Here is a 24,999-nt window from a genome sequence, read left to right as displayed (position 1 = left end):
TTTTGACATATTGAAAAAGACTACATGTTAAAATACAACGACTTCGAAAAAGTAAGAAAAGAAAATATATGTAACAATATAATTAGTGAAGTCCTATGTCCCCATGTGTCCCCTTGTGGTATGGGGCAAACGCAATATATGTACATCTGTTTTATTGTTCAATTTTATATAGTCAAGATTTTTTTTTTGTTATGTTGCGCGTGATGATTACGGACAAGTAGGTGATCAGCCTTCTATGTGTTAAAAATGTCTTAGTCTACTTTTTTTTTGTTTCTATTATATGGTATGGGTTTACCTGGTAGGGGTGGTGCGGCTGCTGGTGCTGCTGGTGTGGCGCGTGCTGCTGGTGCGGCGTGTGCGGCGCGTGCTGCTGGTGCGGCGCGCTCTGCTGGTACGACATGAGCAGCGAGCTCAGGTTGCCGCCCGCACTGCCGCCCGCGAACAGCTGCTGCTGGCACACACAAGGAAATTCAGTGGAAGATATTACGGAAAGACCGACATAATATAATTTTGAGTGCATAGAGATGGAAGATCCTCCTGTGGAGGAAGGAAGGTGGAATTCCTCCATCGAAAAAGGGAGGATCCTCGACCAGTCTACTCGACTGGCCGGCCGTGAAGGCCCCGATGGATGATGTCGGAAAGTTGTATATATAGGCTCTGTAGCGAAACATTTCGCTTGCGCGATTCAGAGCGAGGTGTCGCTACAGGACTCCCCTCCGAGACCGGAGGTCGTAGTACGAATTGCCTTGCCAGTGCTAGGTATGTTCCAGTGAGTCGGAACAGGAAGCCGCTAGTTCACGGTGAGTCGGAACTGAGTGCGGTGATGCTGCGTGTAATGCTCCAGTGAGTCGGAGTGTGCAGTGAGGATGGCTGTGGAGCTGACCAAGCATGCGCGATCGCACATGGTAGTGGACAGGACTCCATTTGAAGCCGAGTGCGCTGGCTGGCGGGCGGTGATCGTAGGTGGGGAAGGGATAGGGCATGGACATCATGGATGGACAGAAGGAGTTGTGAACTGTCAGGGGTCACCACTGTGGAGGAAGGAAGGTGGAATTCCTCCATCGAAAAAGGGAGGATCCTCGACCAGTCTACTCGACTGGCCGGCCGTGAAGGCCCCGATGGATGATGTCGGAAAGTTGTATATATAGGCTCTGTAGCGAAACATTTCGCTTCGCTTCGCGATTCAGAGCGAGGTGTCGCTACACTCCAATTCAACAAATTTAATATTATGGAAAGAATCATGTCTTAGGCTGGTTGCAGAGCTTGACCGACCGTCAGTGCGTAGCGTCGGTCCTGACGATACGCATCAACAATTGTATGACTATGAGACTTATACGCATGACAATACTTTACTGCAGTTTAGTCAAACACCTAATTCTTATGATAATTGATCACGTGACCGAAGCCGCAAGCTTAAATTTAGTTGTCGTCAAAATCTACCTGCGCCGAGTGCTTGTGCTGGTGCTGCAGCAGCGGGTGGCGCTGTGCGAAGTCAGGCGCGCGCGGGTTGAGCCGCGACACGCCCTCCACGCCCACGCCCACTCCGCCCACGTAGCCCAGCCCCACGCCCGACACGCCCACGCCGCTCGACATCGATACCTGACGCGTCATTATATCATCAACATGGTGTGCTACTGGCTGTCAATTGTTATCAATTACATTAAAATTAAAATAGTGTAGAAATTCCTGTTCATTTTGTTCAGTTTCGTTCTTTATTATTTCTTTCAATAATCAAATTGAGATATTAATACCATTTTTGAGACACTATTTGTAATTGATAAAAAAAATAAACTAATGCCGTATTTACCATGATGTTGTGTCCATTTCGTGAGTTATCTTGATAAATAGGTCCGTTCCGGGATAGTCCACTCATATCCATTGTGTTCATGTTGTTGCCTGTAATTAATGAATTAACAAATCAGGATAAAGTTGAAAATAAACATCATTTCATGTAACATTATTACACATTAAAGTGATTTATGACAATCGATCTAGAGATAAAATGTGTCACTAAAACTTAATTAGTTCGTCGTTTATTAACACTTTCATAAGCCTCAAAATAGTGTAATCATGGCGGGCCATGAAGTACGGGCATGGTAACTATTAAGTATTTACTATATACCAAATAAATCACTCCTTTATTCGCTCCCTCGCTGAACAAATATATTACAATACTAGTTGCTGGTGGAAGCACCGCTACTATTTTACAATCCTTATATACAAAATGCACCCATGTTACTGCCGTACTGCCAGCACTATCTTATCAATCCTACAATATTTGTCAACATAATAAACGCGTACCCATGTTAGCGTTCTGCTGCTGGTGGTACTGCTGGTGCTGGTGGTGCAGCAGCGGCGCGGGCGGCGGCGTGGAGCCGTGCGACGACGTGCGCGAGCACGGCGAGCAGCCGCCCCCGCCGCGGTACCCCGGCGCTTTGCTCGCGTCCACCTGCACAACAATTATACGTTTAATTAATAAAAATCGTGCAATATTTATATAGGGAGTCACTTGGAAACAAAAAATAAGTGCGTACGTATAAAGTACACAAGTCAGGAGAGAAACTTCTTTGCTACATTCATCCTTCTCACTCTTAATCTGGCTTAAACATGTTAGAAGTAAAACTTCTTTCTCTCTCCTTCTTCTTCGAAAAAAAAAAACGCTGCACATCTTCGAGGCGGATGTACTATTTAATTATTATGTATTCCGTTTTATTATGCATCCGTAAAATTGTTATCCTCATACGCCCAATTACGTTTTATTTCAAAAATTTAGTAAATAGAATCAGATTGGTATTCAGCAGACAATGTTTTGGAACTCAAGATGATCATATTGATCAGATTCAGTGAGTGTGCTGGATAAAGCATTCTTTCATTCCATAAAGGACAAAACCAAATTAAAATCTTCCCTTATTACAAGTTATCGAAACATAGAAAGCAATTAAAAAATTTCCCTTAGTAATAATACCCACATAATAACAGTATATCGTACCGTAGCGTATGCGCGTACCTGCGGCGGCGGCGGGTCGACGTTGTGCTCGCTGGCCCACACGGCGGCGCCGGCGCCGGCCGACAGGTCCTTGAACAGCGAGTACTCCTGCGTGCCCGCACCCCCACCGCTAGCAGTACCGCCAGTTCCGGCACCAGCTGCGCTGGCGCTGCCGCTCGCGCTGCCAGACGACTGCGACACAACAAAATAGCATTTTAATATTAGTTTATCTTTTGCGTCTAAAATCTAAATTACCAAATACATAATAAGACCGCCTCTTGTACAAACCATGCCTTTTTTTGTATTAATGTTATTTTTGTCATAATTTAGTTCGTGCAATAAAGTGTTATAAATAAATAAATATATAAATACAGTTGGTACGATTACAGTTACAATTTTTTTTTTATTTCAAATTAAATGACCATATTTGCTTAATTAAATAACATAAAATATAAGGAACTCACTTGTGGTGTTGTATTAATATGCAGAGCTGAAGTAGATGTATTCACTGGGTTGTCTTCATTGCTCCATGTGCTTGAGTTGTCTGGGCTTAGCTGTGAATAGAATTAAAATTGTTATTCACATTTGAAAATAATCTAAATAACACATACATTTCTATTTAACAATATATTTCTTCGATGTTTTTTACTTTTCATGTTGACACTTACACTTTCACACGTTTTGTGTAGCGGGTTTATATTTTACTAGCTTTCCACCCGCGGCATCGCCCGCGCAGTCAAAGAAAACCCCGCATAGTTCCCGTTCCCGTGGGATTTCCGGGATAAAACCTATCCTATGTGCTTTCTCGGGTATCAAAATATCTCTAAACCAAATTTCATGTAAATTGGTTCGGTAGTTAAGGCGTTATTTAGTAACAGACAGACAGACAGAGTTACTTTCGTATTTATAATATTATAGTATGGATTATATTAAACACCTGCAGGTGGTCGTGCATTCTCGGCACGCGTTCCTCCTCCATGCGCTGTGGGGGTGCCTGTTGCTGCGGGGGTGGTACATGCGCAGCCTGCGCGTGTGTTGGCTGCGCGGGCGCAGGTGGTGTTGGCGCGGGGGGAGACTCGCGCGACCGGAGTGGGGATGACAGTACTGAGGTGTTCGTCGTAGAGCTCGATGGGCTTGCGCACACCTATCAGGAGACAAGTATTAAACTTAAAATCAGACAACATTATTGTTTATAATAATATGATTTCCAAGACGACTCAAGATGAATATTACGTTCGAATTCTTGCAATCGATTAAAAAAATTAGAAACACCTATTTTTGTTATATTAAAAAAATGTTTAATAAGCATAAATTATCAAAGTAAAGCAAACCTTTCAAATTATTTGATAGTGTAGTGCTATTTTTCTCACATAATATTGATTTTTATAAAACCAAAAGTACCGAATATATTTTTGATAACCACATAATATCATGTAACTAACACAAGGCTTACACGAACCTGTGTAGCCGGCCTCGGCTTGGTGTCCACAGGCGGTGTGGCAGTCAGCTTAGCTGCGAAGGTATGGCTCCTGGCGCCCACGATAGCGCCGGTGTAGGAAAGCGCGGCCGGCTTGGCACTGGCCGCGCTGGCGCTGCTCGCTGGGGCCGTGTTGATCGCGCCCGGTGCGCTGGGAGTACGCTTCTCGGCTGGTGTACTGGGGAGCGCTGCAATTTAGAAGGAATTATAGTTATAAAATATCAAAAACAATAAAAGTTATAGCATCTAATTATGCAAATGATACACAGACTATATTAAAAAAGTACCAATGTATTTGTCTTTTAGAAATTAACGATGTTAACGGAATTTTAACGCGATTTTTCATCCCGACGTTTCGCAAACTCTGCGGCAAGCATAGTCAATTAATTAAAATCCGTTAAAATCTTAAATTATTATTAATAAATAAATATTTAAATAATTATTAATAAAACTTCTGAATATATAATACTCGCGTAAAAACAAACACTACAAAATGAATTTGTTTATTTTCGAATAATTTTCCTCATATAAAAATTTATTAAATACAATTTCTAAGTACTTTACCATTTATCTTCTCACACACGAAATACATACTAATAGTGCAATATTACGATTTGCACTTCAAAATTAAACTGATTTAATGGAAACTCACGGTGAGTATGCTGTCTAGCGGGTGGCCGTGCTGCGGCGTGCGGCTTGGCCGGCGTGCGGCTCGCCACCGCCGCTACACTAGTGCTCGCTCCCGGCGTGCGCTGGCTCGTGGATACGCTTGTTGTGTGGCCCGTTTGCTGTAAAATTAAACATGAAACATTGATAAAAAATAATATCCTCAAAATTTTAATTGTATGTAATTCAACCACGAGTTTTACGTTATTCTAAAAGATCATTCTCTTCATAGCACATACTCTGACTTAACGAGCATTAAACCCTCTATAATCTACACGAATCAAACTTAATTTTTAAGAGTAGTAAGTAGTTGGTGTTTTTCTCCATATAAAATACTCTCCTCAACTGCTTCTCCTCTCAACTGGTAAGAGAAGACTAATTCATTGTTGTCTCGGATTAGATTAGATTAGATAGTAATTGTTGAATATCTAGTTCTATGGCATACATTATAAGTGATAAATTTTAAAGTTTAGAATCAATTCACGATTCAAGATCACGAGGCATGTTTCAACTTTTTTCTATTCTTTCAAATTTAGTTATAACTAGCTTCCGCCCGCGAATCAGTCCGCGCGGAAAAATTTAGATTTATTTTTTTTCTACGTATTTTTCCGGGATAAAAAGTATCCTATTTTATGCCCAGGATAATAAGGTATAATTATACCAAGTTTCATCGAAATCGAACCGTTAGTTTTCACGTGATGCCTGAACACAGACAGACAAACAGACAGACAGACAAAATTTTTTTTAATCACATGTTTGGGCTTGGTATCGATCCAGTAACACCCACTGCTATTTATTTTTTCAATATTTTCAATGTACAGAATTGACCCTTCTACAGATTTATTATATGTATAGATTTTCGAGATAAATAAATAACAACGTGTACCTTGGGCGGCGGCTGCTTGGCCGGCTTGGGCTGCGGCGGCTGCGGCGGCGGCGCGGGCAGCTTGGCGCGCGGCAGCAGCTGCGCGATGTCCGCCTCCGGGTCGCGGATCATGGCCGCTATGAGGCTCGCCGCCTGCTTCGTGGCCTCCGTTGAGCCCCTGACACGTAATGAATATGGTAAATAAGCTCTCAGTTTGTGTTATCTAATCGTATCCAAGCAGCAACAAATTCATTAAAATCCGTTACAAGTGGTGAAACTAAAACGATTTTCGTTTCTACATTGAGATGTAAGAGTCAATAATTTCCATATTGCAGTAATCCATATAATTTTAAATAGTAAGGGTCGATTTTTCACTCCTTTCCTCCTTTAAACTTTATCCAACCAAAATATCACACAACAATATAAAACTGGCACCTTTATGTTCAAAGACGGGTAATTAGAACACACACGTGTGTGTTATTATGAATATGTATTCAACTAAATAATTTTAACCAAAAATCAACCCTAAGAGCGGCCGTACACGGACGGCTCGAGCAGTTAACGGCTGAGCGACGTACACGGACTGCTCGAGCGGTCGGTCGTTGACTGCTCGAGCAGTCCGTGTACGGCAGTGAATGAATGTCCATAGTTCACCGCGCGGTCGCGGCTTCAAGCCGTCGGTCTCAAGTGCTTGAAGTGGTCCGTGTACGGCCGCCCTAAATCGTATCCAATATACATACTTGATGGTGATGATCCTCTCGCCCTGCCCCTTGGTCTGCTTGTCGACCTCGATGTGCGCGCCGGTGGCCGCGCGGATCGCGTTGATGTTCGAGCCGGCGCGACCGATCACGCGCGAGATCGCGTGCGACGCTACGCACACTTTCTTGCAACTGTAAACATATATCATTTAGTAGAATATAAATAATTGTTAATTGATTTATATTATGTTTCCAAAGTATATAAATAATAAATAAATAAATATTATAGGACATTATTACACAAATCGACCTAGTCCCACAGCTCAGTAAGCTCAATTAAGGCTTGTGTTGTGGGTACTAGGCGACGATAAAAATAATATTAAATAAATACATATATAGATAATAACACCCAGACCCAAGAACAAATAATTGAGTTCATCACACAAATATTTGCCCTGACCGGGGATCGAACCCGGGACCGTCGGCTCAGTAGGCAGTTACTTTACCACTGCGCCAACCGCATCGTCAAGTTAGCTTAGCTTAGCTAGTTAGCTTTAAACCTATAGTTTTTCACTACTTAAGTTAAAACTTAATAGTTTTAATAAAAAAGTATATACAAAACTATTTATAAAATTTATTCAGCATCAAAAAAACATTGAAAAAGTGCGAGGAACGTATAAAAATATGTACTTTAACAAACTATGCGTTTATTCAATTTTACTAGAATTGACCTGCTTATATTTAGAAGGGATTTTTTATAAAGAACGCGCAAATACCCCTTCCAGATATACATTTGAAAGAAGAATGTTAATCAAAGAAAGTGTTAAGATGATTTTTTTTTTCAATATTTTGTTTTAATAAATAGCTAACTCACCCAGGCTCAAGAGCGGAGGGCGGTTGCACAGAGGACTTCCTCACGACCTCCTTCCAGCCCTCCTCCCGTCGCGCCACGCTCGCTGTTGTACTGGCGCTCTTGGGCGACGTGCTTTTGCCTTCCGTCTCCCATCTATTTATATATAGTTTTTAATTATCACAGAAAATGTATAGAGAAGTGTAATTTTTAAATATTTTGTTGGCAAATGAAAATAAATAAATAACAGTGTCGTAAGATTTACAACTTAGAAAAGACATAGAGTAGTAAGTAACTTTACATTTTAAAGTTAAAAATAAGATGAGAGAATAATTATATTTTGTTACTACACATTATAGTTTAATATTAATTATAAATACACCAAAATGTACTTGTATTGCAAAAAAATGCACTTCTGTTCATTACAAATAAAAAAAAGTTATCTATAAAAATTAGTGTCATGCAAAATATAAACAATCATGCAACCAACATTAAATATCAAGACAAATTAATAGCTACACAACATAAAACATTAGCATTATCACGGGGATAGAACAACTTTGACACTCATTTTCCTTTCAATAATTTATCATAATATTATCTGTATTTTATAATTTGTAACGTGTTATGTAATCTGTGCTCATCAACTTACTGGTGGCTGTGTATTTTTTTATTTTTCTCGAGCGTGTCAACGTCGTCTCTGTCCACGTTAAGCCTAGTCGATTCGAACACTTGGCTCTTTCTAGAGCTGTTCCCATATTTGTTAACATTCTGTACGGCGATGCTTTTAGCATCTTCCTCTTGTTTTCTGTAACAACATTACGCCACCTTTAGACCCCCGTTTTTATACGAATGCGACGAAAAATACGGCGAAATTAAACGTCAAGCGCGTTCAATGGCATGCATACAAAAAATCATCGAAAAGGGAAGATATGTAATAAATATTGTTAATTATAGAATTCACTTTTTGAAGTGAAGCTTCTTTATGACCTATTCAGATTAGAGAGATTCTCTATAATATACAACGTAAGAGGTTTAATCGTTGGATATCCAGATGGGTATACCGCTCTATAGTAAAATTTCAAGGCCACGTCATGTCTATGCCGTCACGTCATGGAGTAAGGCGACGATTTTCGTAACATTGAAAAATAGTCTCACTTCTGACACGTGTGCTCGGCACACACGCACATTTACTTTTATTAATAGACATAGTTTACCTAGTTACGTCTTTAACAGACCCACAAAATTAATATGGGTAATATCTTCCCTTTTACAAGCCAACTTTACGCATACAAACAATCATTATTATTAACAAAAGTGAGAAACTCTTACTTCTCTTTTTTCTCACTCCGTCTCTCCGTGTGTTTAGGCGATGTGGCGGGAGGGGAGCTCGGCGCTACGTTCTCTTTCTCTTGTTTCTTTTCCGTTTTACTCGTAGTCTCCTTCTCTTTAGTCTCTATTTTCGCTTTAGTCTGTGGAAAATTGTATTTTGAATTTATATTTTTTGGTTTTTATGGCATTCAAATGCTTTATAAATATAAATTTATAAAGAATAGAAAAAATTCGATCACGAGGCGGGACTCGAACCCGCATCCTTCGCGCCATTCCGGGGCGGATGCCTAACCAACTCAGCCACTCGTGACCCGCCTGAGCAATCGAATTTAATCTATTCTTTCAGTTTTTATGTGTCTTAAGGGACACACCGCGCGCCATCTATTGAGATGATTTAACAACCATCTCAACCAATATGAAGCACTTTTCAGTGAATACAATATTGTAACGATGGAACACGACCTTTTCTTGAATTATTTGATTTTATTATTTATGGCGCGAAGGATGCGGGTTCGAGTCCCGCCTCGTGATCGAATTTTTTCTATTCTTTATAAATTTAAATTGTATTTTGTTCAAAAACAATTATCTAATATATGTATATTATAATATGTATATTATAAAGGCGAAAGTTTGTATGGATGTTTGTTACTCTTTCACGTAAAAACTACTGAACCGATTACAATGAAATTTAGCACACATATAGAGGGTAACTTGGATTAACACATAGGATAGTTTTTATCCCGGAAATCCCACGGGAACGGGAACTATGCAGGTTTTCCTTTGCAAACGCGGGCGAAGCCGCGGGCGGAAATCTAGTAATCACATATACATAAAACATCTTTATAAATTTTATAATACGATTATAATAATACAAAGACGATTAGATACAATATTTAATGAAACCATTTTTTTATAAAATTATTATATTTCTAAGATAAAAGATCTTACCTTGTCGGGTTGTTTTTTCGACGGTGCAGGAGTAGGCGCCTTTTCTTCTTTTTTCTTTTTCTTACTTTTGCTTGAAGCGGGTGGAGCTTTCACATCCGATGATGAACATGAACCCTAAAAAGCAGCAAAAACAGTATTGTTTAGTTTAATATAATGAAAAATAAAATAAAATAACACAAAAATATAATACCTACGCAATTCGTGTACATGAAATGGATCGTTGAAAAATCATAGAGTTGGAAAATCATATAATCGGCGCCCATCTTGTGATCGTTTGTCAATCGAGTCAATCGTCTGTACGAGTGCGTCAGCCTTGTATACAAGTTGCATTTTTATATTGATACTTTACGTGGTATTCTGTTATTGTTACTAATTGTTATTGTTGACTTTTTGTTGCTGTTGTTTGCTATACCCGGCGCGGCCTAAGATGATCCCTATGACACTGACAGTTATTCTCAAGAGACAAACTTGTAATGGCGTCACCATTAAATTAGAAACTTAATGGAGGCGTCTAAAAATGGCATTTATTAATTTTTACGTAGCTTTATCCTATTACAATGATATTCCGTTGGAATTATAACAATCCTTATCATTTACGAGAAATTATATCAATCTGACTTTACGTTTACGTCCTTCAAAACTTACATCGTTGGCATTTATCGACTAGTGCGGAAAGTATCGATAAACAAATTTCGATAATGGAAACGAGTTCACATTTTTTCCATGCTTAAGCTATAGTTCATTCACTATTGAATGGAACAGAAGCTCGCAGCATACTTAATTAATAATTACCGTTCGCGTTAATTTACTTACCTATGATAATATAAGTTTTTTAGAAAAATTAAATGGGGGATTCCATTTTCATGATAAAATAATATGTACACTGTGTTAAACGGGTTAAAAATTACGAGAAAATGATAAGGTGTATTTTTATGTTTTGGAAAACTTTCGTTTTACTTACCGTTTGGTTTACATAATAGACGTTAAAAATTCATTTTATAATATTTGTAAAAACATGTTTACCGAGGTGGCTGAATGCAAACCACGCCTTTGCCTATAAAATAGTAAAGTATCGACACGATCCATCATACGAGCAATCACTAAGACGAACTGTCATAGGGATCATCTTAGGCCGCGCCGGGTATAAGTTTCCTTAGTTAATTGTTGGCGAAATGCCGAAAAAACTAATTTTGGTACTTTATTCAAATCGATTTCATTTCCATATAAAATATTATCGATTATCGGAAACAATTGATATGATTTCAGTAAAGACTACACGTGTCAAAAATCGATGTGTCACAGAAATCATCTTAGGTGGAAAGGACTATAACAATTAAGCCTCTTTCTATATAATTATTATCAACTAAAATCATATTGAAATTGATGTTTTTGGTAGTATTGATGACCATGCCATTGAAAATTTGTCGAACGCTGCCTTTATGTCGTTTCCATCGTAAAATATATAAATTTAAACACAAATTTAATCAAAACTCTTTACTGGAATCAAAACAATAATCAACAATCATAGAACACAAGATAAACTTAAAATGCACTCCTGACGTGAGTCATAATGACGGTTGTTGACAAATTGCAAGAGTTGACTCTATCCCGCTCTAACCTCACTAATTTAATATGTTTGTTTCGTCACTCCGAGAGCAGAGCTGCCAATATGGAAATATTTGGTCAGATATTTGGTTATTCATCAAATAAATCACGATTGAAAAATAGGCGAGCCGTTATGAGTTAGATAAACAATTGAATAAATCTATTCGAGGGGTAGTTATTAGACTGTTTATCTCGGGATTGAAAAATCGGCCCTAAATAGAGTAAATAGACAAAATTCTAATTATTATATTAAGGGCTGATTTTTCAATCCTTGGTTAAAACTTATTCGTCAAATAATGTAGAAAACTACCATTTTAAATATGTATTCTAATTGCCCGTATTTGGACGGATAAGTTTTATCCAAGCATTGAAAAATCGGCCCTTAGTTGTTAGCTAAATTTTAACTTGGGACTTGCTACTAAAATGTGTGTTTACACGCAATTAATCAGTTATTATTTAGTTATCTTCCTATTAACTTAATACGTGTAAACCAGCCTTTAGATCGTAAGATATACACGATATGTGTGTGTGTACCTGCGAGTTGGCATCGATGCCCGAGTCGCCCTCCTCCTTGGCGGCGGGCTCGTCGTCCGGCTCGCCGCCCTCCGAGCACTCGCCCGACGCCTTCTCGCAGTACAGCGTGTTCTTCACGTTCTCCGCTTGCAGCTTGCGCCTCTCCTCCTGATAAACCCATGTATGTTAGTAATGGAGTTCTCGTCTCAGATGAAAAGTCCCACTTCGGGGTTTCAACAACATAGAAGTAAGTAATCTGAAATAACAACGGAAAGACGTGTCCATTTGTCCCTCAAGAGTGTCTATTTTATATGTAAATAAAATGACAAAGTCATCACGTATGGTTTGTCGATAGAGCTGTAATTTTTATACGTTACTTTGTGAAAATTATCTGAACATATTGGATCTACAATTAACAACTTTGCTAGCTATTAACGGAACAGCTAATTTAACCAGTTTTACAGCTTAATGTTCACGAGTGAGCGGGTAAAACCATCTTGTAACACACCCAAAACCGCATGCTGTAACTCAACACAGCACAGCTCACAGTCTTTCATTAGATCAAAAAAATTTCCCTGTGCTATTTATTGTATTTATCGATCAAGGGATGTATTTAAAATGTAAGAGTAGAACACCCACGTGTCAATTTCTTATACTTTAAAAAAAATGGCAAACTTTAGGTGAATTTTTCATGAAAAATATTGAAATGTATTCTGAAATCGTAACTGTCTTAGATATTTATTTTAAATAAATATAGACTTATAAAGCATCTTTGGGCGCATATTATCCAGTTTTTATTTTTGGAAAACTACCTCCGAATACCGATAAATACAATCGACAAATACAATAAATAGCACAGGGAAATTTTTTTGATCTAATGAATGACTGTGCAGCTATACCGGGTGTGCAGTGCGTACCTTCTTCTCGAGCTTCTTCTTCTTCTTGCGCTCGCGGCGCCTCGCGGCGGCCTGGCGGCGGCTCTCCTCGCGGCAGCGCTCCGCGTCGAGCTCCTCCAGCAGGATGGTCGCGTTCTGGTTGGCGCGCGCCGCCTGCGTCTCCTTCGCCGCGCGGATCGCGCGCACGCACTCCTGGCACTTCTCCAGCAGCTCCTTGTCCGATATCGTGCAGATGTACCTGACGTACAGTACACTAATTAGCACATTTATCAATTTTCAACTTCAAATTTTTCTCTACATCAGCCAATACAGACTTTCTCGGGTAGATACATGGAAATTGAAATACGTATTTTAATAAAAACAACATTTTTAGATTATAATTCTTAATTTATAAGAATTTAAACAAAACATCTGCGATTTTAACTATATTCATAATCTCCAGTGCAAAAAGAATTAGAAGAAAAATTAAACAAACTTTAACATACCTAGTCATCTCCTGGTCTGAAGGGAACTGCGTGACGACACCAACCATCCACTTGACCACTTTCGTGTGACCCTTGCGGAAGGCTGCCATCAGGCAAGATACCTAAAACATAAAAAATACATACAATTTTAGTTACACAAAAAATATGAAGCCAAAAAATAAATTTGAACGTTATTTTAAATTCCTTAGGGCTGATTTTTCAATTAATATTAATTATAAATAATATTTTAATGGACGGATAAATTTTAACCAAGGATTGAAAAATCGGCCGTAAAACAAATTGATTCATTTTATAAAAATACCTTTCTATTGTCCTGTGAGTCGATGTCGGCGCCCGCTGCGTAAAGCATCTCGACGACGGCAAGATGGCCGCCGTTAGCGGCGAGCCATAATGGGGAGTTGCCTTTCTTGTTTTTCACTTCTACTGCTGCTCGCCTAGTAAAAAACATAAAAAATAAATAAAACGTGATTTTACAATAAAAAAATATTTTTACGTCATAACGTTTACGAAAGTGATTTTTTATTTTACTGTTGGCCGCTCGGAATGGCTGATAGACGCGGGTTCAAATACCGCTTCGTGATCGAATTTTATCTATTTTTATAAAAAATAATAATAAGAGATGTTATTTTCCTATGAGTTGTGACGTCACCGTGCGTTAACCATCTAACAAGATGTCTTGCGGAATAGGAGCGCAGAGGGGACGGACGCGATCTCAAGCAGTAGACCGTTATCAAACAGAGCCAAATCGTGTACGTGTGGTTACCTCTGCAGCAGCAGCTCCACGAACTTGGTGTGCCCCTTGTCCGCGGCGATGGTGAGCGCCGTGTCGCGCGACGAGGGCACGGGCGGCGCGTTCACGTCCGCGCCCTTGTCCAGCAGCACGCGGCCCACCTCCACGTAGCCGCCGCTAGCCGCCTCCATGAGCGGTGTGAGACCAGTCTTCGCGCGGTGTTCCACGTTCGCCTTGCGGTCTAGTAACAGGCTGACCACTTCGTGTCGACCTGGCCGAATTATACACAAATTTGTTAATCAATTACTTAAAAATATTTAATGCTATAAAACGAATGATTCAATCGAATATTCGTTAATGTAGATAATAGATATACATATGATCTACATAATATGACCGTTCTAACTATAATGGAGCAAAGATTGAAGAATATTTCCTGAAATATGTTTTGTTGATCGAATACGTAGGTCATTATAGATAGACAATATTTCTTATTTTCAATCAAGAAAGTGAAGTTAGCAAATGAAGATTTTTTACGAAGTTAGCTCATGTACCAGTCGAATTTAAGTATTTATGTATTATGTAAGATACCTTGGAAGCAAGCGAGCGTGAGCGCCGTGTTGCGGTTGGTCTCGATCTGCGCGTTGATGTCGGAGCCGCAGTCGAGCAGCAGCCGCACGGCCGCCGTGTGCCCGTTCATCGCCGCCAGCATCAGCGGCGAGATGCCCAGCTTCGAGCCCGTGCGCGAGTTTATTTCAGCCTATTGGTGTACAAAGAGATCGTCAAGTTTAGAGAGAAGTGGTAGACAAATTAATTTTGAGAATTTTTCATTCAAGAAATAAAACAATCAAGAAGATTGATTTTATATTATAAAAGCTACTTTGTATAGAAAATACGATTATTTCATAGGAATATTATATGTTAAAAAAAACTTCTCTTTATTACTGTAATGGTTAAATGGCATTTTAGCAATATCTATTTTGATAAAAAAATTATAGATTTTAAATGCAATCCCAATTACATTTATAGAAGTTATGTATGTCCGAGAACTGCAAAAATTCCCAACACACAAAACCACCAAACACTTTACATACCTGATGATGCAACAGCAGTCTGATGATATTCACATATCCGCCAGACGCAGCTAGCGACAGCGGCGTGTAATCCGACACATTCCTATGCTCCTTGTTAGCGCCGCGGCTAAGTATCAACTCGACTACTTCATAGCGGCCGCCGCTACACGCGAGGGATAAGGGCGTGTCCTTCGTACGTTCCGATTGGGCTTCGATGTCCGCGCCGTGGTTTAGGAGTATCTCGACGATTTTTTCGTGGCCCGCGGTCGCGGCTAGGATGAGTGGGGTGAAGCCCTGACGAAAAAAAGTTATTAGGTATTTTGTTATAGCAGTCATTTGAATATTGTGTGTACTATATTAAAATATAATAATACTTACGAAATTGCAACTTACAGGGCAAACATTAAGTGTGGGCAATTTTCACTAAGTTTCTTGAGTTTTCAGTAGTAGTTATAAACATTATTTTCCGCATTTAAAAAGACTTTTAAGTTTTTTACTGATTACAATTTACAAAATGCAATCTGGATCTATTTAATTGGCTAAATATGTAAGTGTTTATATTTGTCAAAATTATCAAACTTCATTGAGTATTCATTATATTAATTAGTGTTACCGGACTATCTTTAACTACTTATAATAGCTATTGCCTGTGGCTTTAGTTGCAGTGTAGCATGTGCGTTACCTTCTTGTCGCGGTGCTCGATGTCGGCGCCGCGCGACAGCAGCAGCTCGACGAGCTCCTCGTGGCCGCCGGCGCAGGCCAGCGTGAGCGCCGTGTCGTGGTTGGAGTCGGTCTCCGCGTCCACGTCCATCGCCGAGTACGCGGCCGGCGCGGGCGTGGGCGGCGCCGCGCCGTACGCCTCCGCGCGCCCGCCGCGACCCACGAACCGGCTCTGCGCAACAAACTTATTTATTTATTTATTCTTCACTGTATAGGACATACAAAATGAAGACGACACAAAATAAAATATAGAATTGGCATACCTACAATGGGCGGCCTTATGGCTATAAGCCATTTCTTCCAGGCAACCGTCAACTTATTATGTAACTTCACGATTTCAACTTTAAATTAGCCACTCTCCGTCACACACACATACACTATAATACCACTCAAACAATCGTATAAAACTACATATTTTCTATTATAATTCAGTAATGAGCAGAGCATTTCGTGAGTGTATATTGAACTTGTCATTTATTTATTTATTCACACATATCAAATACCACGATTGTCATGATTTTAAGGAAGGAAAAGTTACGACAAAAAAAATACAAGTATGTATTTTGAAATACAAATCCACCATCTCATGAAATAACTTTTTCTATTGACTTTTTAAATTCATCACTACCTACTATAAAAGATGCAAATATATTTCTACATCATCTAATACTATTAAAGTGTAATCGATTAAATAAAGATATGCACACTAACATTTTATTTCATTTGACTATAAAATTATAACCAAGCAAGGCTTACATTATTGAGCGTACATACAGAAGAATGAAGATACGCATTACACATAATATACACAATTTATGCTTCCAATTTTGATAACCGATAGTTCGTCTAAGCGAAAGGCCTACCTTCTTCTTGAGCGCGGGCGTGTTGGTGGCCTGGTGGTGGTGGTCGCGCTTGCCGGGGTGCGGCAGCGGCGGCGTGTAGGAGGCGGGCGGCGGCGCGGGCGCAGGCGCCGCCCCCATCATGGCGTTCATGCTGAGCGCCTTGATGCCCGTCACCATGCCCGTGATCATGCCGGCCGCGATCTCGGGGTCGAGCGCCGCGCCGCCCGCCGCGCTGACCGTGCCCGCACCGCCAGCACCGCCCGCCGCTACTGCACCGCCTGCCGCGCCCGCACCACCGAACGATGAGCTTCTGCGATGGAATATAATGTTCGTTATTGACGTCACGATTGTTACATTTTAAGTGTCTCCTTCGTAACTAGCAAAATGTAAAGCTTTGTAGTGAAAGAAAACAAAATATATTTACTTATAACATAATATTAATGCTTTGCTGACGAGGGGATAATTCTTGTACATTTACATTTAACACAGTTTATATTTTTGTATTGTAATTTGTAACATAGTGGCAAATAAAGTTTCAATTTATCATCGAAAAGACGTGACTATAAAGTGAATTTTTATGCGCACTGACCTATAGTCGTCGTACGTCATAGCGGGTGGGGGTAGCGCAAAGTGGTGGTGATGTTCTAGAGGCGTGTCCGCTTCGCGCGCTTCTCCGCTGCCGTCGGCCAACCGGAGCGTATCGGCAACGCCCGCACCGCTCACCGCTTGCACGTTCTGCTGTAAGTCGTTGTTTTTATCATAAATCATACTTACCATAGACAAAATAAACTGCACGTAAAAATATTATGTTACTCGGTAAAGGATTGAAAACTTTCAAATGATAAATTAAATTCTTAAAATTGGTTGTATACTTTTGAGTTTAATTGCGACATTAGAAATAATTATCAATTTTGGTTTGATAGGATTCTTTTGTAAAAATGTGTAAATTTTACTCATCGTTGTAGCAGAAAACACTACCATAAATGTAAAAAACAATGCTTACCATGTAAAATATTTCTTTGTCGAAAAACAAAACCAAAATTGATAATTGATTGATTGACGCGACTCTTTCACGACAAGCGGTTAATACAACAAAAACCTTTGTTTTTTAGAACCTCGGAACTATGATTAACATATTACAAAATAATACCTGTTCATCCGCATCCCTCGGCCAATCAGCAGCTAGGGCCTCCTCAGCGGCGGCTAGCAGGAAACGCGCACGTCTCTCGTCCCCCTCCTCCCCGCTCGCCGCGTCCCCCTCCCCGCCCTCGCCGCACTTGCCCAGCAGGATTTCGTGCGACTTCTGCTGCATCACCTGAACACACATATAGAAATATAAGTATGTACATCGTGTGGGTCAATTATAAAAATTGCACGTATGCATTTACGGGCTCATTCATAACAGTTTGGTATAATATATGTAGATTGTAGGCACAGTTCGATTTAAACTTGATAGCGGTCCCTCAACGTCGCGCTGAAATATAAAATTGTTTTCTGCGCATCGGAGCATTTTGAATTTGTTTTTTTTTTTTTACTTTTAGTTTTGTTTTTATCACGATTAAAAACTTTTATCGTGATAAAACTAAACGTTTTTCAAAGTCAAAAAGAAAGCCAAAACTGTTTAATAGGTAACTTCGTGATTTTTTTATCGAGTCCATTTTAATATTTATTATTTTAGATCAATCAGAATGCACGAAAATATAATCTAGTTTGATATATATTTTATTTTTAACCGACTTCAAAAAAAAGGAGGAGGTTCGGCCGGTATATTTTTTTTTTTTTTATGTATGTACACCGATTACTCCGAGGTTTCTGAACCGATTTACGTGATTCTTTTTTTGTTCGATGCGGGATGGTGTCGAATTGGTCCCATAAAAATTTTATTCGGATAGGCCCAGTAGTTTTTATTTTATGAGCATTTTTGTCTGTAGGTATTTGTAAATTTTGCAAGTGCAAGTTTGAAGTCGGTTGTTTTTAACGCAGTTATCACTTGTTATTTAGATTTGGTCTTGGATATTACACGCCGGTTCATCTAATAGAAGATTGGTAATTATGCTTTATGCCATTCTCTTTGAATCGTACTATACGTACGAACGTACCTGCAGCACGAGCGTGCGCAGCTCCTCGGGCGGCAGTGCTATGAGCGAGGGCACCTCCCGCTGCAGGTAGGCGAGCACGGCGCCGATCTCGCGCGCCTCCGCCACGCGCCCGCCGCCCGCCCCGCCCGCGTCACAAGCCTCACCCGCCTGGATCACAACAAAATATATTTATATTAACTAGCTAGCTTTCCGCCCGCGGCTTCACCCGCTTTATCTGAAACCTGTCACAATGTTTGTCCTCAATGGACTCCTAAACCACTTAACCGATTATAATAAAATTCGCACACCATGTGCAGTTCGATCCAACTTGAGAGATAGGATAGTTTAAATCTCAAATCGTTTTAGAGAAAGCGGGCGAAGCCGCGGGCGGTAAGCTAGTTATATACTAAAACCTTCCTCTTGAATCACTGTATCTATTAAAAAAAACCGCATCAAAATCCGTTGCTTAGTTTTAAAGATTTAAGCATACATAGGGACATAGGGACAGAGAAAGCGACTTTGTTTTATACTATTAGTACTAGATCCCACCGTAGGATCAGTGCATTCATAGTTTTTTTGATGAAACCAAAATTTTATGTACATATTTATAACTAGGAGAATACATATCGACTAGGTTGCCAGTCCAAATTTGGCCGCAAGCATGTTTAATTAAATTTTTTCTAATCGATTTTGGGGAAAAAATTTCGTTCATTTATTTTTTATATAAAAAATATAAAATGTAGTCTACAAATTTACATTTTTACATTCATAACGCACATTTATGTATCATATATCAAATTAAAGCTAATTTTTTTCTATTAATTATCATATATGGTTGCCTAATTAAATCCGGCCGCAAATGAGGGTTGCCAGCTGTTAAAGATGATAAATATTTACATAGAGTGACAGAGAGAAATATCATGCGTAACATCATTTGTCAGACGGAGACAGCGATTGCCCACTGTGCGACGCTTTTAATACATTGCGTAATGCGCGTGAATGATTATACGCGGGTGAGTGATTATACGCGGGTGAGTGATTATACGCGGGTGAGTGATTATACGCGCCTGAGTGATTATACGCGGGTGAGTGATTATACGCGGGTGAGTGATTATACGCGCGTGAGTGATTATACGCGCGTGAGTGATTATACTCGGGTGAGTGATTATACGCACGTGAGTGATTATACGCGATTTACGCATGCGACGAATGCAAGTGTACTCAACTACTGAAGAGTAATACAGACTACTTATCATCATCATCAATATCATCATCACCAATATCAATACATATAATAAAATTGTAGAAAAGTGATTACGCGATTTACGCATGCGACGAATGCAAGTGTACTCAACTACTGAAGAGTAATACAGACTACTTATCATCATCATCAATATCATCATCACCAATATCAATACATATAATAAAATTGTAGAAAAGTGATGTCTGTACAATGAAAATATGTAAAAAAAATAGCAGGTGTTATTAATCGATCCGAATCCAAAACTGTACTTAATTTTTTTTTGTCTGTTCGTCGGTTTGGTTGTTTGTCTGTATGTTTGTGCACACTGCACACTAATATCAGAAACGGCCGATTATATCTGATTTAGATGCGGTTTTCACTAATATATTGTGGTAATCTTCATTTAACATTATTAGTGTTTCTTTCATGTCAATCAGTTCATAAATAAAAAAGTTATGACAATTTAAGTAATCACGGCAAACATTTGCTAAGGCATTCTATCGTACGTAACGTAAGTTATCTGTTATACGCTACAGTTATTCCTTTACATGTCCAGATGATCATATCGAAAGTCTCCAAGGGTGGGGGGGGGGGATAAGCTGAGGTAGTTACTAGGGGTACGTACTTACAGGGTAAATCGCGTATAATCACTCACGCGCGTATAATCACTCACGCGCGTATAATCACTCACGCGCGTATAATCACTCACGCGCGTATAATCACTCACCCGCGTATAATCACTCACGCGCGTATAATCAGTCACGCGCGTATAATCACTCACCCGCGTATATAATCACTCACCCGAGTATAATCACTCACGCGCGTATAATCACTCACGCGCGTATAATCACTCACGCGCGTATAATCACTCACCCGCGTATAATCACTCACCCGCGTATAATCACTCACGCGCGTATAATAACTCACGCGCGTATACTTCAAATTTACTACACAGATAGCTTGAGACATGAGGAAATAGGATAAGTTTTATCCCGGAAATCCCACAGAAACGAGAACTATGCGGGTTTTTCTTTGACTACGCGGGCGAAGTCGCTGGCGAAAAGCTAGTTAATTTTAATAAAAAACCAAAGCTTCCAAATCATCAGAACTAGATTAATTGTAATGGGACCTACGAGAAGACGAAAGCTGGTCATAAAAATCATCAAATCGTTTCACTCAATAAAAAGTCTAAAATAGCAAAACAAAACAAACAGAATTAAATTACATGTCTCAAGCATCAAATATGTAAAATGTTTGAGTTTGGGTGAGTCAGCAACACTTATAAAAGAATGTTTTTAATTTTAAAAAACTATAATTAACATACTTATACTTACAGGAAGATTAGAAGTGACAATTATCAAAATAAATATGAATTCATAATAGAAACTTGTCTCAATATAGAAGTAGAACATACCTGAGGCGCGTAGACTTCGGGCCTCTGTTGCATGTCTTGTACATATTGCTGTTGTTGCAACTGTTGCTGCTGCTGTTGTTGCTGCTGCTGCTGCTGTTGTTGTTGCTGTTGCTGCTGCTGCTGTTGTTGCTGCTGCTGCTGTTGTTGCTGTTGTTGCTGCTGCTGCGGTTTCTTCTGCGTTTGCTGCAGTTGAGTAGTCAACTGTTGCAATTGCTGCTTTTGGAGTTCTTGTAATTGCTGCTGATGAATAGAATTGCGAGATTAAACATTAGCAATTTTTTTAGTCTGTTGTCTGACCGATTTCGTTACATCATCTTCAGGATACCCGAAGTCGAAATCAAACGTATAAAATACAATTCCATCAAAGTAACTATACAAAGTACACATTTATTATAACTGACAGCTAAATGAGTACACATCTAATGTGTTATTTACTCGTACATATTCTACCCATATATAATATCTATATACCGACATATCTATATACCTATAACAGTGTCGAGTTACCGTGACGTCCCCCACTTCGTTTATGTGCTGACCGAGACGATGTAACGCCTCTAGGAGGAGAAATTTGCAACCGAACTTTGCGCATTTACGAGTGGCTTTCGCACGGGGACGGTCTTGTATCGGGGTGTTCTAGTATAGGATATATTTAATTATTGCCAGAATTTGTTTAGGATATATTTATTTATTGAGAGAATTTATTAAATTTCAATTTAATTAAAGAAATAAAGTGGCAGTAACACCTATAATTATGTACAATATGGATAATTTTTTTCTGGGTATTGATGTTAAAACTAACAAACACTCTTTTGGGGCAGAATTTATATTATTTATGTATTATAAAACTCTGGCTTACCTGATTTAAGTTGGTCGCTAATTGTTGCATAGGGAACATATGCGTCGGAGGGGGGTACGGCGGGGTTTTCGGCGGATGTATCTTCACACCTGTTAAATAATCATCGTTTTTGTAGTATTTTCATAGCATTATTTAAATTATTAACACACAGAGAGTTTGCACACATTGCCTAATATGCATATATCAATTATCAGGCAATTAAATAGGATAAAAACTCAAGTAACAAAATGGTTAATTTATAGACATTGTAACCATATTAAGTTTTCTCAGAGGATCACGAGAAAATTTTTCCTCCCCCTTAACAGGCAAAAGAAAGCAAAATTCTCACGCATAAAGCTTGGCCAATATTTTTTCATCACTCATATTACATAACAGAAAAGCTGTTACAATAAAGCAAACCGGCAAACTTGCCTTGAGCACGATATTGTTGGTCGAGCGCGTGAAGGGCCGACGTGGCGAGCGTCGGGGGACCTTTCAACAAGCAATTATTTATTTTTCAAAGGGATCACGCCAAATATAAAGACCGTGTGTTCTTAATTTTTGCACCTTTTTTTGGCTATTGCATTTCTCTTAGGGCTTAAAAACATCAAGGAAATTAAATTCGATTTAAATTTCTTGTATCACTATTTTTTCACGTTTTTGTAGCTTTTTCTTAGTGTCTTTTAGCCTTAGGGCTTCCAAAGGGGTTAGATCCAAGACATTATCAAAACTATCTTTTTAAGTTTGAAATGCAATATTGATAAAATACAATTAATTTATAGTGAATATTATCGTTACCTGAGGCATCAGCTATTTCGAGCATGCTCCTATCAGTCTCTGGCAGTGATTCGTTGCGTGTTTGGCCCGCGAGGACCTCGGCTCTCTGCGCACCAAATTATCATATTATCGTACATATAATATTAAGTTCCACGAAAACAACATTTAAACTAACTACTTCAAGACATTGTCGTCTATTTAACATGTAATTTCAAAATATATCATTGGTAAATTACAAATTAGTACAATTACTGTTACCTACTATGAATATTATCTTTTACGCAAATGAAAGAGCAGTTATCTAGCAATTTTATATTATTTATAATAATGTTAAATAGACAACACAGCGAAATAAAATATGCACTACAACAAACATGGATCTACACGATTGTTACTGTTCATAAGTCGAAAGTTCGTCATACGAGAATTTTGCAATATGTTTTTCCACCATAAAAACACATACAACTGTTATACAAAAAGCCATATTCAACTTATAAACGCAACGCAAAATCTACGACGGACAAACACAAATAAAAACAGCTAAGTACACTCAAACTAAATACCCAAACGTTACGGAAACTACGTATTAATGGGCCACTCACATTGAATTTCTTATCAAATTTATTTTTACATTTCTTGGGTACGTCCTTCCACGTAAAGCCGGGCGGTAGGGATACCTTAGCCATGCTCTTGTGGCTTAGCTACCATGGAAAGCAAGCAAAAAGTATGATGAATTTATATTGATACATGTATTGTATTAGGGGCGTATTCTGTGATTAGTGCGAAATGAATTTGAATCTCTTTTGGCGTTTATTATGGAAAAGCAAAGCGATTCTTCTCTTTTCTGTTTTTAACTATACAGCAATTCTTCAAGTTATTTCGCAAAGCTAAATGATTGTTGTCGATATGAATTTCGATTCACACTAAAGTGATTTGATGAAAGTTCATTATAAACTAAAATGATCAATCAAAATATTAAAAATAAACCATTCATTTATAAAAAACAATACTATTATGTTACACAAAATTTTATAAAAAAGATTTAATATTAAGATTGCTTCATTTTTGAGTTTAGATTTCAATGAAATGAGCAATTATTGGGCAACCTATAAAACAATTTTAATGATGCCACTAAACCAAAATCTTTTAGTTATCTAATCAAATTTAAATATCTATCTAATTAAAATAAATATATTGTCTAAAAGATTTAGGTTTATGATATACCAACAAACAATTAAAATACTAGTGCAAATTTTAACAATTTCCTAACCGTATAAGTAGCTTGATAGCGCATATTCAATCATAAAATGCCTACTAGTGAATGGCCGTTAGTGAAGCACTATTGAACCATCTTTATATTATTCTACATCGACTTGATGCAAGTCTTTGATATTGTTAAACTGCAGAATACAGTGTCGTCTACACACTCTTCACTTTAATATTCATAGGTAAATTAAAACGCACCTGATCGTCGATGATATCGGGCGGCGGCGGCAGGTGGTGGTCCGAGTGCGGGGGCGCGGGGCGTTGCTTGCGCGCGCATTTGTGCTTGCCCGCCGGCGCGGTCATGTTGGCGGGCGCGGTCATGCCCGCGGGTGCGGTCATGGCGGCTGGTGGGGTCATGCCCGCCGGTGCGGTCACGCCTGCGGGCGCGGCCATGCCGGCGGGTGCGCCCATGGCCACGGGCGGTGTGCCCGCACCCATGAGAGCGTTGCCGCCCATCGGCTGAGCGAGGCCGGGCGGGACGGTGCCCGCCGCGCTTGTCACTGGGTTCGCATTCGTGCCACAACTCGCTACCGTCCCGTTGTTCCCCGCTGGTGTTTGTTTTTTCCTCCCTAAAGTTATACGAGAAAAGTGGAACGATGTTATATCAGGTCGAAAATAATTGTTTTACTTTCAAAAATATGTTTTTTAAATGTCATTCGATTATAAAAAAATAAATTAATCTTCAAGCTTTACTTCT

The 24,999-nt window shown here is 39.2% G+C and overlaps 1 protein-coding gene across 1 annotated transcript in view; it reads right to left on the bottom strand.

Moving 5' to 3' along the window:
* The window catches only part of LOC123694829 (ankyrin repeat domain-containing protein 17), a 47,433-nt gene that overhangs the window by 2,189 nt on the left and 20,245 nt on the right, over positions 1 to 24,999 (bottom strand). Inside the window, exons 13-45 of the mRNA XM_045640415.1 lie at positions 24,501 to 24,871; positions 23,639 to 23,737; positions 23,058 to 23,142; positions 22,692 to 22,751; positions 22,281 to 22,369; positions 21,422 to 21,661; positions 18,786 to 18,932; positions 17,837 to 18,001; positions 17,276 to 17,424; positions 16,708 to 16,996; positions 15,807 to 16,016; positions 15,146 to 15,418; positions 14,643 to 14,811; positions 14,085 to 14,322; positions 13,623 to 13,755; positions 13,322 to 13,422; positions 12,858 to 13,074; positions 11,962 to 12,108; positions 9,823 to 9,936; positions 8,875 to 9,014; positions 8,195 to 8,350; positions 7,567 to 7,698; positions 6,735 to 6,884; positions 6,016 to 6,172; positions 5,116 to 5,251; positions 4,446 to 4,651; positions 3,924 to 4,130; positions 3,451 to 3,540; positions 3,008 to 3,178; positions 2,302 to 2,449; positions 1,808 to 1,896; positions 1,441 to 1,599; positions 296 to 451 (exon numbers count right to left, since the gene is read on the bottom strand). Coding sequence (XP_045496371.1) covers positions 296 to 451; positions 1,441 to 1,599; positions 1,808 to 1,896; positions 2,302 to 2,449; positions 3,008 to 3,178; positions 3,451 to 3,540; positions 3,924 to 4,130; positions 4,446 to 4,651; positions 5,116 to 5,251; positions 6,016 to 6,172; positions 6,735 to 6,884; positions 7,567 to 7,698; positions 8,195 to 8,350; positions 8,875 to 9,014; positions 9,823 to 9,936; positions 11,962 to 12,108; positions 12,858 to 13,074; positions 13,322 to 13,422; positions 13,623 to 13,755; positions 14,085 to 14,322; positions 14,643 to 14,811; positions 15,146 to 15,418; positions 15,807 to 16,016; positions 16,708 to 16,996; positions 17,276 to 17,424; positions 17,837 to 18,001; positions 18,786 to 18,932; positions 21,422 to 21,661; positions 22,281 to 22,369; positions 22,692 to 22,751; positions 23,058 to 23,142; positions 23,639 to 23,737; positions 24,501 to 24,871 — 5,393 coding nt within the window. The remainder of the gene's footprint in view (positions 1 to 295; positions 452 to 1,440; positions 1,600 to 1,807; positions 1,897 to 2,301; positions 2,450 to 3,007; positions 3,179 to 3,450; positions 3,541 to 3,923; positions 4,131 to 4,445; positions 4,652 to 5,115; positions 5,252 to 6,015; positions 6,173 to 6,734; positions 6,885 to 7,566; positions 7,699 to 8,194; positions 8,351 to 8,874; positions 9,015 to 9,822; positions 9,937 to 11,961; positions 12,109 to 12,857; positions 13,075 to 13,321; positions 13,423 to 13,622; positions 13,756 to 14,084; positions 14,323 to 14,642; positions 14,812 to 15,145; positions 15,419 to 15,806; positions 16,017 to 16,707; positions 16,997 to 17,275; positions 17,425 to 17,836; positions 18,002 to 18,785; positions 18,933 to 21,421; positions 21,662 to 22,280; positions 22,370 to 22,691; positions 22,752 to 23,057; positions 23,143 to 23,638; positions 23,738 to 24,500; positions 24,872 to 24,999) is intronic.

Source organism: Colias croceus, chromosome 10 (genome assembly GCF_905220415.1).
Source record: "Colias croceus chromosome 10, ilColCroc2.1".
Classification (NCBI taxonomy): domain Eukaryota; kingdom Metazoa; phylum Arthropoda; class Insecta; order Lepidoptera; family Pieridae; genus Colias; species Colias croceus.
This window is presented reverse-complemented; position numbering and strand designations above follow the sequence as displayed.